General features: G+C 40.5%; 1 protein-coding gene across 3 annotated transcripts in view; it reads right to left on the bottom strand.

Annotated features, from left to right (window-relative positions):
- Positions 1-14,747, bottom strand: part of LOC125891112 (helicase ARIP4-like) — a 96,033-nt gene that overhangs the window by 7,473 nt on the left and 73,813 nt on the right. For all 3 annotated transcript variants that reach the window (XM_049580101.1, XM_049580104.1, XM_049580103.1), the window contains 14 exons: positions 11,325-11,458; positions 10,882-11,055; positions 6,668-6,888; positions 6,063-6,245; positions 5,365-5,498; positions 4,150-4,346; positions 3,818-4,021; positions 3,544-3,682; positions 3,179-3,356; positions 2,663-2,881; positions 1,811-1,929; positions 1,543-1,667; positions 839-938; positions 415-620 (listed from right to left, as the gene is read on the bottom strand). In XM_049580101.1, coding sequence (XP_049436058.1) covers positions 415-620; positions 839-938; positions 1,543-1,667; positions 1,811-1,929; positions 2,663-2,881; positions 3,179-3,356; positions 3,544-3,682; positions 3,818-4,021; positions 4,150-4,346; positions 5,365-5,498; positions 6,063-6,245; positions 6,668-6,888; positions 10,882-11,055; positions 11,325-11,458 — 2,333 coding nt within the window. The remainder of the gene's footprint in view (positions 1-414; positions 621-838; positions 939-1,542; positions 1,668-1,810; positions 1,930-2,662; positions 2,882-3,178; positions 3,357-3,543; positions 3,683-3,817; positions 4,022-4,149; positions 4,347-5,364; positions 5,499-6,062; positions 6,246-6,667; positions 6,889-10,881; positions 11,056-11,324; positions 11,459-14,747) is intronic.

Genomic DNA, 14,747 nt, shown 5'->3' with positions numbered 1-14,747 from the left:
CTGAGCTTATTGTGTTTTAATACGACTTAGATTTTACATTCTGATCATTATATGTAGTTCAGTTTCTTTTTCATTCTCTAGTGTTTTGCTTCTTCCTCCCTTTGTTTATTTCTGTGTTGGTTTGTGTAATACGATTGTGCTGCTATTTCAGCCAGGACTCTCAGGGTGTCACATAAAATGTTCAAAAACATACCCAAAACCTTGTTTATGTACCAAGAAGAAATGATTGAAATTGGATAACACTCTCATTTATCACTCATCAGTAAGGAATAACACTATTTTGCAAACATCCACAAACTCCCCACTCTATCTTTAGTATGAATGACAGGAAATGAAAAACAACTGCACATTTAGATCACTTCTTTCCTACAGGAATATTCAAACATTAGGTCATCAATGCATTTTCTGACTCACCTGACATGCCCTGTTTGGAGATCTGCCGGTCATAGATCTTCTTCTCCAGCGTGAAGTCGCACACCAGCCGGTAGATGTGACAAGGCTTCCTTTGACCGTAGCGGTACACGCGGCACACAGCCTGGGCGTCATGGCACGGGTTCCAGGAGGCATCAAACACCACCACACGGTTCGCTCCAATCAGGTTTACACCCAGACAGCCAGCCCTGAGGCCAAGAGAGGTCAGAAATTTGGGTTATGTTTGCTATTTCTATGTAATGCCTTGACCTTAAAATGATCATTTGTATATAAATCACTCATCCCATGTCACGTTGAATTTGTAGGGAAAAAAAACCCAGTGTTACACGGGGTGAGTAACTGATACACAAATGACCGTTTTGTGGATGGAATATTCCTTAAATTTTACTGTTACTGTTTGTTGTACCTGGTTGACAACAGAAAGACCCACGCTGAGGTGTTGGACGGATCATTGAACTGGTTGATCAGTCTCTCTCTCTCTGAGGCTGTTGTACTTCCATCCAATCCTTCAAGACATCACACAACCAAAGGAGAGTTAGAACAGTCCTGACTAACAGGGTGGCTTCACTATACAGAGCAACTGTATTCCTGTGGATTTGATTCTCCTCCTACTTTATGTAATCTACAGTTCAAAGTTCTTAATAAAGATAATAATGTGTAAAATAAGGTAACCATGGACCTAATTAAGCTCAGTTCACTTTTATTTGATTGACATATTGACTTTGTGGATACAGCTGATATTTTCCAGTTATTTAAATATCCCTGTAATACACAAACACCAGCTATACAAAAGCTGAGAATCCCTCTCTGCCCCTGTGGAGGACTATAAACCAAAGTCTGGCTGTTATCAAGAAACACCAGCAGGTGGCAGCACTCATTGTAGGTCAATGAGGAGCAGAACCACTGCACAACCAAACTACTGTAGTCAGAGAGCCTCAAGAAAAAACAACAGATTTCTCAGTATGTACCATCAGTTATGCACGGTAGATAGAAAAACTGTGGTAATAAACTGAACAGAACATTCAACCATCTTCCACTGAACTACACCATGAGTCACCTGTCATTGAGCTTAACATATATACTGAACAAGGAACATTACTGATCACTTACTGTAGTAGTTGAGGTTGCGGACCCAGTTCTGGTTGGGTCTGTCTCTGCTGGCTGTGTTGGGTGAGGGAGGCACAGGTCTCTTAGCCAGGAAATCCTCAATAACTGTCAGGGTAGACAGACTCTGACTGCAGGAGAAAGAAAGACAGGCAAAATTAGGGACTGGATAACACGCCAAAAACCTTTAGTAATGTAAATGTAATGCAAAGTAGAATTATGACCAAGTTTTTAGTTGGTGTTTATTTGGTATATCACGTCTTGTGTTTTGTACCTGAAAACGAGGATTTTATCTCCGTTCCTGACGCTCTCCTCTATCAGATGGAACAGCAGCACCATTTTGGCAGAGTTCTCCAGCATGCCGGGCTTGTAGTCATACATGATATCCTTTGCCTGGACATGTGAAGAGGGAGACCATTAAATGTACTGAACTACTTAACATCACCTTTACCTTTATAGTTCAGCTGAATAGATGTTGTCTTTATTTAAGTGACCCAGAATGACTTAAAAGAAGTGAGGGTGCACTGCTGATTTATAAACCTTATTAGAAAAGACAGGTAACGACTAGCACCATAACCTTTACTTAAATGGTTAGCTTCACACAATTCAACACAACATATATTGCATGATTAAACCTATTCTAAGTGTTTTAAGACGCAAAAAGTCTCATGATGTCTTCATGAAGCAAACGTTTACAGTGACTCCTAAAAGAATGTAAAATCACACATTGCTGCAAGGCAAAAGACTCCAGCCAATGAGTGTAACGAGGCTTATGGACAAAATTTCAGTGGCCCTAAATGTGAGGAAAAGGTAAATGTTAAAATTTTGCAGACTAAAATGGCTGGATATAATCTACTGTGGTATACATTAGTGAGTCCAGCCTTATTTGATCTGAATTATTGTGGATAAATGGACATTTCATAATTCTCTTTGTATTTCTCTTTATTCCACTGTGGGTGGCAGCACTGCACCGACTGCAGCATCTCAGTTAGGGGGAACACAATGTTCTGCTCACGATCTGACTGAGATTTAGGTTGAGAGCACTAATGGTGTTTTTAAAAAAGTGCATAGTGCAGCTTTGTGTTACAGAAAGCAAAAATATGAAGTTAGTTCCAAAACAACGTACCCATTCATAAGTGATGACCTGGTTGGCTTTCTCCTGCAGCTGGTTGAGACTCAGTCCACCAATGGGGTTAGGGTTCTCCAGGGGCTTGGACTTTTGATTGGGTGCGGTTGGACATCGGGCGGGGCCTGTGGAGGTGATGTCATCAAGGTCTAAGTCTTGGTCACTGGCCATGTTTTCCTTCTGTAAGGCCTCGTACAGCACGTCTGGATGGTTCCAAATCTGATGGGAGATCAGGGTTATGAAAGCACTGTCAAGTATGATAAATATATCCTGGTGCGAAAACATGTTGACATGGATGGTTACTTGTGTAATAGTATTATAATGACTGCAGAAACTCAAACAGAGCAAGAAGACATTTGTAGAAGTAATTTATGCTATGATTATCAAGTAATTAATCATGGAATTTTACATAAAGGCTTTGGTAACTCTGTCTGTGACACTGCTTTAAAAAAATCTCAAACAGAATTCCTTTTGTATCCAGGTAGTATCTCACACACAAGCCCTCCTCCTCCTCACCTTGCAGCAGACACAGAAAGCCTTCAGTGGGTTGAGGCTGAGCCAGCCGGTGTTCCCTGCCTCTCTGAAGCGGTTCATGAACTCTGTGTAGAGCGCCCTCTGCAGCGGAGACAGACGCACCAAGATCACATGTTCCTCTTTAGAGGGCAGCTGGTCCTTCAGGACGTCATGACCTCGTCTGGAATAAAGGCAAGTTACATTCAATGTTTGGAAAATGTTATTAAAACTGAAGAGCAGGTGGGAAAGTGTCAGATATATGAGAGCCAAAGTCAGTGGAACCTTTGTAATCTCTATTAAAGCTTTAAAAGTAGGTCAAGTTATTTTTCTGGGCAGTAGTTTTGGGTTTATAAAGGCAGGTGTCTCACCTCTGTACGAAGCCCTCCAGCAGGCTGTGCAGGACGTGGCTCCTGTACCTCATCAGCTGGACGTCCTGAGGCGTGCTGTCCACACACTGCCCGTTCAGAATGGGACGCTCAAACATGTTGCTGAACTCTTGCCGCGTACCTGAAATACATACAGGATGTAAAAACTGTAGTTAGAGGACTGACAGAAAACAAACAACCAAAATCAGTCTATTGATCTTAAAAAAGATCTGGAGCGATTAATCCCCTAAAACCAAACGCTGACTTTTCCCCATACCTAGGAAGTCTGGTCGCACAAAGTCAACCATGCACCAGTACTCAATCAGGTTGTTCTGTAGCGGATAGCCGGTCAGGACCACGCGGCGACGGGTTCGGATGTTCTTCAGAGCCTGTGACGTGCTGGCGTGGCAGTTCTTGATGCGATGGCCTTCGTCACAGATCACCACGTCTGGACCAGGCCGGGCCAAGGCTCTCTCGATACCTGGAGGAGGAGAACAGGCAAAATGTCTTCAATGATATTCTACACTGATGCTTTAAAAAGTAGCAGATATCAATTTTTGTCCATATGTCCATTTCCCACTCCTCTTTGTTCTTCCTCATCCCTCGCACCTTTGAGCAGTTCCTGCTGCCTGTCCTCTTCATCCAGGTCAATGACCACAGGTCCCGTTGTTTTTTTGCTCTTCTTCTTCCTCCCCGCAACAAAGCTCTTCTTCAGTGACAGGAGGCGGTACATCTCGTAGCCCATCAGCAGCACCCCTCCGTCCCGTGCCCAGTCCTCCACCACCTTGGCCCTGGTCGTTGTGTTCCTGGGTAACGTAAGAAAAGGCAAGTTCAGTTATTGTCGTCTTTCTTAAAACTGAAACCTCAATTCATTCCTGTCACAGAGAGAATTTTACACATTTTTATGTTACTTTTACTTTACTTTGAATCTGTGATATCATCTGCTTCATTTGTACAGACTGAACACCACCCTCTCCCTCTCTGTGGTGCCCCAAAGCAAAACAGAACTTTGTACGAAGGCACTGTAAACTTAAAGTACCTAAAGTTTATTATGCTGTAATAAATGTCCTAAAATATGTTTTTTTAGCACGTTGACATAGAATGAAAAGTATGAAATATTTGAATGAAAGCAAAATAAAAAAAAAAGCTCAGCAGATCATTTTTTTATCAAAGACAGAGAAACAAATATGATAATGCATTCAATCATCTAATTGTAAGAAATTACCATTTACTTATGAATGAATAACAATGATTTCAGCAGTGCTTCAACAGCAGGAACAAATGCCTGTTAATTTTTAATGCTGTTAAAATAGAATGAGGTTACTGTGTCACGAAACTGTGCACTCATTTTGCAGCATTCCTTCTTTCCCCTCTAATCCCCAACACACACACACACACACACACACACACACACACACACACACACACACACACACACACAACGCACGAGAGTTTGAAAATCTTTCCAACTGAGGCAGATGTCGAGAAAGAGGATGATGGAGAGACAGATGGGGATATAGTGAAGAGGCAGGCTGGATCAGAGGGTCAGCGTTGGCTTTTTTTAAAGCGATAAGAAAAGTCTCTTCACTGCTTTGCATGAATGTAACTGTATCCAGCCTCCTGAGATGGCTTTAAATTAACCAATGGCCCTGCTGCATGTGTGTGTGTCTTTCTTGCTTCTTGTTATTTTAAGAAATCAAAACTCCTTATCTACTTTCAAGAACAATGTCATGATATGTGTTTCTCTTAAAGTGACTGTGTTCAATTTTCCTATGTATAAAGTAAGCAGGTGGGAGCTAAAAAGAAAATGATTTCATTACTCACTTGTGTTCATCGTTGAGAATGTGAACCTTGAAGGCACGAGGCGTCAGCAGTCCTGGGTCGGTATCTGGAGGTATCGCCTCCGGGGGCGGGACCCACGTGTTGAACTCTGACAGCCAGTTCTGCAGCGTGTTCACCTGGAAGTAATGGATAAATACTCTGAGTCAATCTTCAGTCCTCATCGTTCCCATATTGATTCTCTTCATGTGTAATCTCGTGCTGAAATGATCCACTGACTGATAGAAAATTTTACAGTTTAAACTTGGATCACTCATTTTAGACATTTTAGAAGTAAAAGCACCAGAGATATGGTATGTTATAGCTTATAGCTTTTTTTTTTAGCAACTGTGATTTTTAAGACATAATTGTGGGCTGGGGTACATCTTGTGATGGGCATTTTTTGTCTTTCTGACAATCTACAGGTTACAAAGTTTATCCTAAATTATCAATGAATTAATTAATGATGAATTTCATTGTAAACCGCAGAACATTTTAAGCTTCTTGTGATAACTTAATCACACATCCATTTACTTTGTCACCAAAATATTAATTCACATGTTTATTAGCATAAATTTGAGGTTTGTAATTTTTTTGATTGAATCAGTATTGTTATTCATTATCATATCGTCTCCATCTGAGCACTTATCGATCCACTCCTCCATATTTCTTTGTATTACAGCATCAAGTCCACAGGTGCTTACAGGTACAATGGCGAGCACGGTGTGAGCCTGGGTGTTCCTGAACAGGACGTCAATGAAGGAGATGACCTGCAGCGTTTTGCCCAAGCCCATGCTGTGAGCGAGGATGCAGCCGAATCCGCTGCTGCTGCTGAACCGCTCCACAGACTCCACCAAGTTGTCGTACAGGAAGCGGATTCCACCGATCTGAGGAGGAGACGGAAAAGAGAAGAGAAGGAGAATTTAGTGATGGAACCAAAGCAGAAAGAGAGGGACGATGGTGACGAGACAAAGTTGAAGCTGTGGCCATGGCGTTAAGAAAAGACAGCGAGGTGGTGAATTGGAGCGTGGGAGGAAGTGAGAGACAGGTGAACAGTGTAGAAGGTTGGTGGTGAAAAAGTAGAGATGATCTCATTAAAAGTGAAGGAAAGATCACACATTGCTGTCCCTGACTTAGAAAAGGTCAAGAAATCTGAATTATGAAGGAAGTAATTTTCGCAGTATGAAAGGAAGATATGGACACAGCAGTGAAACACACTTTAAAATACTCAGAAACTTATTTGGACCAGACAACCAGACAAAAGGGACCAAGCATTTGTTTTTGCTTGCAGCAGTAACAATAACAATACCTGGTGAGGTTTGACTGCTCGCGCCAGCTGAGGCGACAAGAAAATGTCCTTCTCCGTAGATGGATGGTTCACGTTGACTAGCACCCTGCCCTGGGTGTCTGGTCGGTTGAGGACGTCATTAGCATGCGCGCCGCTCGGCTCGCTCTCTTCTTCCTCGATGGCGGATTCGCTGCTGACGTGAACGATGGCGTCATCCTCGCCTGAGCTCAGATCGATCACATCTGCACAGGAGGAAGCAGACAATGTTTCACAAAAATTACACAGCAAGTCCTGCAAACTGTTTCTTCTACATTAAAGTTCACAAAGCAACTCAACAAGGATTTGAATTTGCTCTCACATATGCATTTAGATGAAAAATACTTCCACACAAACTAACAGGAAGTAATGGACAAACATTAGAGGAAATTCCAAAAATTCCATTGGAGGTCCATTTTAGGAGGGGTGTTTATTTCTCTCTGATAGCGCCTTCTGATGAAGAACCGTGTAAACTTTTTCAGAGGAAACTAAAAAGCTGAACACAAGACAACATTTGGAAGTCTTGAACAAGGAACTCAGTACATGTTCTCACTGAATGACTGCAAAAGATGAAAACAATTCTTAACAATCATTGGCCATCATCACTGACCTTCATCTCAAGTGATGTGGTGAACAGTGGCTCCGTCATGAGCGTGATGTTACATCAAACACAGACGTCACTGAGTGTGTGTGTGTGTGAAGCAGACAGATTGAAATCCATATCTGATAAAAAGGACTTCAACGTCAACGGTATCAAGTGGTGAAAGTTACACAAGCTGGCGGGGCACGACAGGGAGAGGAGGTGTGTGTGTCAGTATGTTAGTGTGTGTGTGTGTGTGTGTGTGTGTGTGTGTTTGTGTGCTAGAGAGAGAGCTTATATAACTGCAGTGAATGGCTGGTTATACAAGTAGGATTAGAGTGGAGGGGGAGACTGGTTATGCAACCCCAACTAGAAATGTCACTGTGCCATTGCGAGTGTGTATGTGTGTGTTCATTATGTGTGTTTGTGTGTGTGTATATGTGTGTGTTCTGGCTCATAACCAGGATTAGCCAGCTTTATTGCTCCATAGACCCGCTCTGATCTGCCCCACAGACACTCTCTCCCTTCATCTCTCTTCCTCCCCTCCCTCCATTTGTTTTTTCTCTCTTTCACTCTTGTCCGTCTCTGCTCCCAAATCGACACATTATCTGTGTTCATCTCACCTCTCGCTCTTATTTGTGTGTGTGTTTGTGTTGTAGGTGTGTGTGCCTTCAGTTTGCCTATGTCTTCTTTCAATACAGAACCTATGTGTGTTTATCCCCAAATGAGTGTGTGTTAAAAGTGTGTGTTTATCCTTGACTGTTTGAGTGGCTCTGTGAATGTGTGTCCATGTGTGTGTGTTTGTGTGACTACTTGGGCAATAAGGGAACAGTACATGATGTACCCTGAGGAGGTTTTAAATATTCTGATGCACATGGCAGCTAATCTACGAAAACTACACACACACACACACACACACACACACACACACACTCTTCACAGGAACAGAAGAGATTTTTGACCTCGGCCGTTTAAATGTGTAGGCAGACTTTCACTAATTGGGTTAAAATGTTTCCACAGAGGTTGTGGAGTCCGTTAGCCCCTGAAAGAATTCAAAGCAATCTGCAACAGTGCCAGGGTTTGAAATAAAGTTAAACTTCCTTCATATTGTCTTTGCCGAAGGCTAAGATGACCGTAGAAGTCACTCACTCTGACTGATGTAGCGGTTGGTGTTTTCTTTGGACGTGTTTTTGAACATTATCACTAACATTCATTCCGACAAATCATCCCGAGGTTTCAGACGAACACTGGCCCACATGTCTGCTGTTTTGTGGCTTTCTGAATAAAAACCTCATTCAAAATTCGGGTTGTTTTTCAATCCTCCGTTTTATTTCCTGGAAATTGAAGCTGATGCGGCCTTTTAATGTACCAACTTTCCAGACCCCTGGGCTCAGAAAGCAATTTGAAACAGTGTGTAATTTAATAAACGCATGGCTGTCATGAGGCTATTAGGGCTGCTTTGCTTAATCTCTGAAAGACTGATGCTTTAGAGATGTGATGTTTCCACCAGACATAAAAACTACCAGAACTGTGTATTCAAGTGATATTTTCCTTTGATAGATCCCTCCCTCAGTGACTGCTAGATATGCCTTGGAGCAAGGTAGTGGACCTCAAACTGCAGCAATGGATTGGCTTCACGGTCTGTGGCTGAACTGGGCAGCTGAAGGGTCTAATTGTGATGACATGAAAGTCAAGAGAATAAACCTTTAAAAAAAATCCCATTTATCATCAGAGCATCAGTCTGACCTCTCTGTCTGAACATTCAACTTTCATTCATTCTTATTGTGATTGTAGCTCTTTTCATAACGGTGCTTTCACTAACACCTATGATAGAAAACTGTAAATCCATTACTTTAACAGCAATGTTACACATTCTATGTTTGAAAGAGGCTTATGTCTTTTTCTTCACACCTCTTTATATGCTGTACTGAAAGAGGGATCATAAAACATATAAGGTCTTTATTTTAAACAACCGCCTGCTTCTGACCTGTGAACTTCTGCTTTTTAACACGGTATCTGACCATTTAAATGGAATGTCAGGTTTTTAGGGAACAGAAACTATCGTCAAAGCCATGTTAAAGGGTCAGTTCACCCCAAAATAAAAAACAATCTAGACTGTTTTAGTGTGAATTGCCAGGTGTTGTAGATATCAGCCGAAGAGATGTCTGCCTACTTTCTTTGGAACAAGATAGCACTCAACTTGTGGTATTCAAGGCACCAAAAAATAAATACATCTGAAAGTTCAACAGCAATGTCTCTTTCCAAAAATCCTGACCTGGTTACTCAAGATAATCCACAGACCTTGTTGTAAGCAGTTTCATGTAGGGGCTATTTTCTTTCTTCCAAACTGCACTTACCAACCGCATCACAGCACAGGCGAAAGTGTGAATCTACTGCTAGTAAAGGTAGCTAGCTTAGAGATGCTAGGTGAGTCCTAGCATCTCTACAGTTCAGCAGAGGAGGACGCCTTCAATGTTTACATCTTGCACTGTGAAGTGCACAAGCCTCTCACTCATGAGTAGATGCACACTTCCTTCTGTGCAGTGATGCGATTGATGGGTGCAGTTTGGTAGAAAGAAAAAATGTTCTCACGTGAAACTGCTCACGACAAGGTCTGTGGATTATCTTGTTGAGTTTTTCAAATATATGAAAAAAAGGGCAGACATTTCTACGGCTGATAAACAGCACCACAGGTAAGAGGAAAAATATGTATTTTTGATTTTTGGGGGGTGAACTGTCCCTTTAAAAATGATAATAAATAATGGAAGTCAGTTGAAAATCTGTGAATCTATCCATCGTTTTATAAAAGTGGACTTCAATGTTGGTGTAACTTGCACACTTGACATGTGAAATACAAACTCTTCACACATTGTACCAATGCTCACACTGGGCTGTTAAGGCATTTTAAGAATTAGCATCTGGCCTATTTAAGGCTCTGCCAAGCTATGCGGACAGCTCAGAATATACAACTGGATGATGGGTTTTCACAGCTCTGTGTCGCTATCTGCTTTCATGACTGACCTACTAGCCCACTTATGCAATCAGAAGTTCAAGGGTTATCTGGGTCAGAGACCTTCGATGTGTGGGGCACTAATTCAGGCATCTGAATTCCTCTGTCATTATTTTATGATAGAAATACAGCCTGGTTAAGATTAAAAGGGGTTGTACTTTATATGAAATGCATTTTCTCTAGAAAATTTAGATTTTTATTGTTAATACACCAGACATGAGCCACAGATTTAAGGAGTTTATCCTGATCCTGATTTCCAAAAGTGTTTTTACACACATGTGATAGAAAGCTGTTCTGCACTTCTGCCCGTCAGTCTGCTTTTGTCCTACGTATTACCTCACTCTTTTATCTCAGCTAATGAAAAGGAAGAATGCTAGCAAACAGTAACAAAACAATCCACTGAAATTTAACTCAAAATAAAACACCTCATTTCTTTCAAGGAAAAGACACTCAAGTCATAATACTTGTAGAAAAAAGTTATAAACATTCCTCTTATCTAAAGTATTTGTTTCAGACAATTAGGAATAAATTATGAAATATTAAAACAACTTCTTTGAGCAGTTTTTATGATCTAAACTGCTCCAAGACAACTGTGTGAGTCTGTCTCACCTGTTTTGTGTGTGCTCTCTGTGGTGGCGGAGGTGGGCACATTAGTCTTGCTGTCATCCTCGCTGACGCCAGTGCTGCTGGAGTCCAGGCAGATCACTCCCTGCCTGACCGACTTCACTTCTTGCTGCGATGCCGTCGATGCTGACGACGATGACACGTGCTTTGTCACATCGCCTGGAGAGAAGGATAGGAATGATACAGCAGATGAAGAGAGTAAAATAAAGTAAAGAGAGGAAAGAAGACATTATGTTGTATGCAGACAGGTTATTAGTCCCCAGTTAAAGAAGATGTGAGACATAGTTGAACCCCACAGCTTAAATGATTTGGTTAATAGTTGGGATTAGGGATTTATCTCTATGTACATGTTGGAAAATTGGCATTTGATGGACCAGTGGGTGTTGTTAGTATTTATGTAAGTTTTTTTGAGGGGTACATGCTCTCACCAGTTGTGTATTCAGGCAGCAGTGGTACGGGGAAATCCTGTTTGCTCTGCTGCTCCAGACGTCGCCTCCTCTCCAGCTCATCCTGCTGGGCAGCTTTGGTCACGGCCTCTAACTGATGCTCCCTCAGTAACTTCCTACACAAACAAACAGAGAAAAATAACATCTGTATAAATGTGGTTTCACAAACTGACAATTGTCAGTGTATTTGTTAACTGTAGGTTGACATGTGGTTTCATTGTATACAAAAGTCACCAGCGTAAAATTTTGGAATTGTACATTCATGCAAACCAAAGATTATGCAACATTTGTAGATTTCATAATGTTTCTAAAGTGACATAGCTATAGTGACATGTATATGAGCAGAGTTTCTCCTCAGGCGAGTCTGTTGACAAGCAGCAAACAGCAGCAAACCAATGTTAGAGACTAACAAATAACAAATATTTTTACCGAGATGTTGGACATTTCCAACCATGTTGAACCAAGATATGTTTTCCTCACCCTAACCAAGTGGTTTTTGTGCTTAAACCTACCCACAAGTTAAAAAACATAACGTAAAATGTACAAATTTAACATATGACACATACAAATTTAACATACCCATGGTTTGAGGAAACGCAAAATGTCAGTATTTATTCTTGTGATTAGTTTAGTAGTCATAGCACTGGAGTTACAACCAGGTATCAACTATTTCTTTACAGCTACATTAACCACTATAAATTAAATATTAGCATGAAATCAAATTATTCTTTTAGCTAATAGTTTTGGTGTAATAGTTGGTTAGTTTTTACAGTTTGGTTCAATCTCATATCAATTTTGTTTCTAGCCATTTCCAACTGGTAGGGCAGTAACGGTACATGTATTTGTGTCGAACCGTTCGGTACGCAACTTTTGGTTCGGCATGACCCTGTACCGAATTATTGGGTGCAGGATATTATTTTATTTTGTTTTATTTTAATTCCGTTTTTGCGAGCCGAACCATTTAAAATATCTAGTTCCCTGACGGACATAATTGAGTGACGGACCGAGTCCCGTAAATCTCCGCTTTCACTTTGTGCAGCGCATTCTCACATTTTGACAACATGGCAAGTGAGCCTGACGAACCTGAAGACCCACCCGCAAACCTTAAGTCCTCCGTTTGGGAACACTTTGGTTTCAGGGTAAAATACGAAGATGGAAATAAACAAGTGGACAAGACAAAAGCAGTGTGCTGACACTGCAGAACAGCGGTCGGGTATGTACTTGGAAACACGTCTAACATGCTAACGCATCTAAAGTGACACCACCCGAGTTTGAACGTTAACCGGCACAACTAGAAAAAGCAATCTGGTGCAAACTACGATATCATCGTCGTTTAAAAAGAAAGAGCGTTTCTCTGACCATTGCGCTAAAGAAATAACCAACGCCAGTGGAGCTGAGTAAAATTGTTTAAGCTACACTTCAGATATAAGCATGTTTTGTTTACTGCACTTTAACAAAGTGGGAAAGCTAAGTAAGTTCCTAGTAAAACTGAATCTGAGCAGGCTTTAAAGCTGACCAGCTGCACTATACTTTTTATTTTAATTGAGTAAAACTGTTTAAGCAGAAATGTATATTTATATTTTTCATTCAAAAAATGTGTTAAAAAAACAGCAGGATTTTATATATATTTGTTTCATTCAAAAATTGTGTAAAAATAGTTAACTGCTGTGGTGGTATGTTTTAATAAGGTTACCAGTAAGTAAAAGATATTTAATAGTTGTCTATTTTTTCATTACTGTACCAAAAAAAACCGAACCGATTTTTGTGTACCGTTACACCCCTACCAACTGGATACAAAAGCTCTGATAAATCCACCGCAAGCCAATGTTAACTGCCTGCGGACAACGTTAGCAACTAGCTAGTGAATGTAGCCTAGCATTAAATATTAAGCTGTTTAACAGCCAGGAGTTTTCTCAGGAGTCGGTGGAAACAAACCACAACTGAAATTAGAGTTAACAGTGGACTTACATGTCCTAGTGGACAGAAACATGACTCCAAATGAATGCTAATGTTGCTAAGTGTCTGCTGGAGGCGTGAAAGCGTTAGCTATTAGACAAGTTAGCTACAAGGACTTTAACAGGGCAGCATGTCCGTTAGCATGTTTTTGACTTTGTCTGCCCCTCAGTGGTCAAAAAAGTGAGGAGTCCAGCATGAAATCCAGAATAAAATTTAGCCTATTTTGTTTCTAAAGTACACAGTAAAAGACGATTAACAATACAGTGTGTGTTTGCTGTTGTTCAGGATTGTTTTTTAGGATGTACGAAGAAATTAGGCTCACTACAATTTAAATAAATCTAAGATATCATGTGTTAATGCACCTGCAGTGCATCATATATTATATATTTATTTTTCAACTATCAGAATAGGGTTTGCCAAATAGGTTTTCAACTTCGGTGCACACAATAAAAATATTGATGAAATGAAGGCGGAGTACTGCAAAAGTCAAGAACAAAAATATATAATAGACAAACTACATTAAGAATATCAAAAATATACCATAAATATACTGTAATAAATACCTATCATGGTTTAGAATGAGAGTTACGTGTGCCTCTCATATTATTATTATTATGATGATTATTATTATCATTGTGGGTTGCATTCTGCCACTGCCTCCTACACACACTCCCTCAGTATATCTCTACAGAAGCAGAAAGTTGCCAATACTTTGACAGCATCATAATTTCATTTCAGGAGAGAGAGAGCAATATGAGGTAAATGATGAACCTCTGGGGAAATAATACATAAGTTCAGCACAGTCTGATCAGAGGAAATGTAACTGATGTAATGTAATACATAGCAACATGTAACTAACAGAAATGACTCCACTCATTAACACTTATATACACAAACAGATGTTTGCATCTGTGTCTGAGGTTGTTGTAAAGATGCTGTTACGTAAAGCAACAGCATACTTGTGGCTGAGCTATATTATGGTTTCTGGCAGCCGCAGGAAATGAAGTTGCAGACTGAGCATGCGGCTGCATAATCACTGACAGATTTCATCAGTAATTGTGTACTTTTGTTCTTCAAATGAGAGTGAAATCGGAGATGAGGATGAAGGAATCCAGAGACAAACTAGAGAGATGATAAATCCTATTATCCAGCCAGCAATGAATGTTATTATAAAGACAATATGAGTCGAATAAGCTGAGTGAGTTAGTTTACTCTGCACCTCAGCAGAAACATACTCAGGGGATTTCGTCATAATCCCTTTCATCTCGAGGTTGACTGGTTGCTCCTTGCCAAGCATTGAGTCAATTTCTAAAATCTAGTCAAAAAATGATTGAAAGAAACTCAGCCCTGTAGTCTGATTTGATTTGTTATTGTGTTTAATGTATATCATCAATGCTGTGTTCCCTTTTTTTTTTTTTACTCTGTTTGCTACTGCATTGAACTGCATGT

The sequence above is a fragment of the Epinephelus fuscoguttatus genome, linkage group LG7 (genome assembly GCF_011397635.1).
Source record: "Epinephelus fuscoguttatus linkage group LG7, E.fuscoguttatus.final_Chr_v1".
Classification (NCBI taxonomy): Eukaryota; Metazoa; Chordata; class Actinopteri; order Perciformes; family Serranidae; genus Epinephelus; species Epinephelus fuscoguttatus.
The sequence above is the reverse complement of the archived record's forward strand: the minus strand, read 5'-3'. Positions and strand labels throughout refer to the sequence as shown.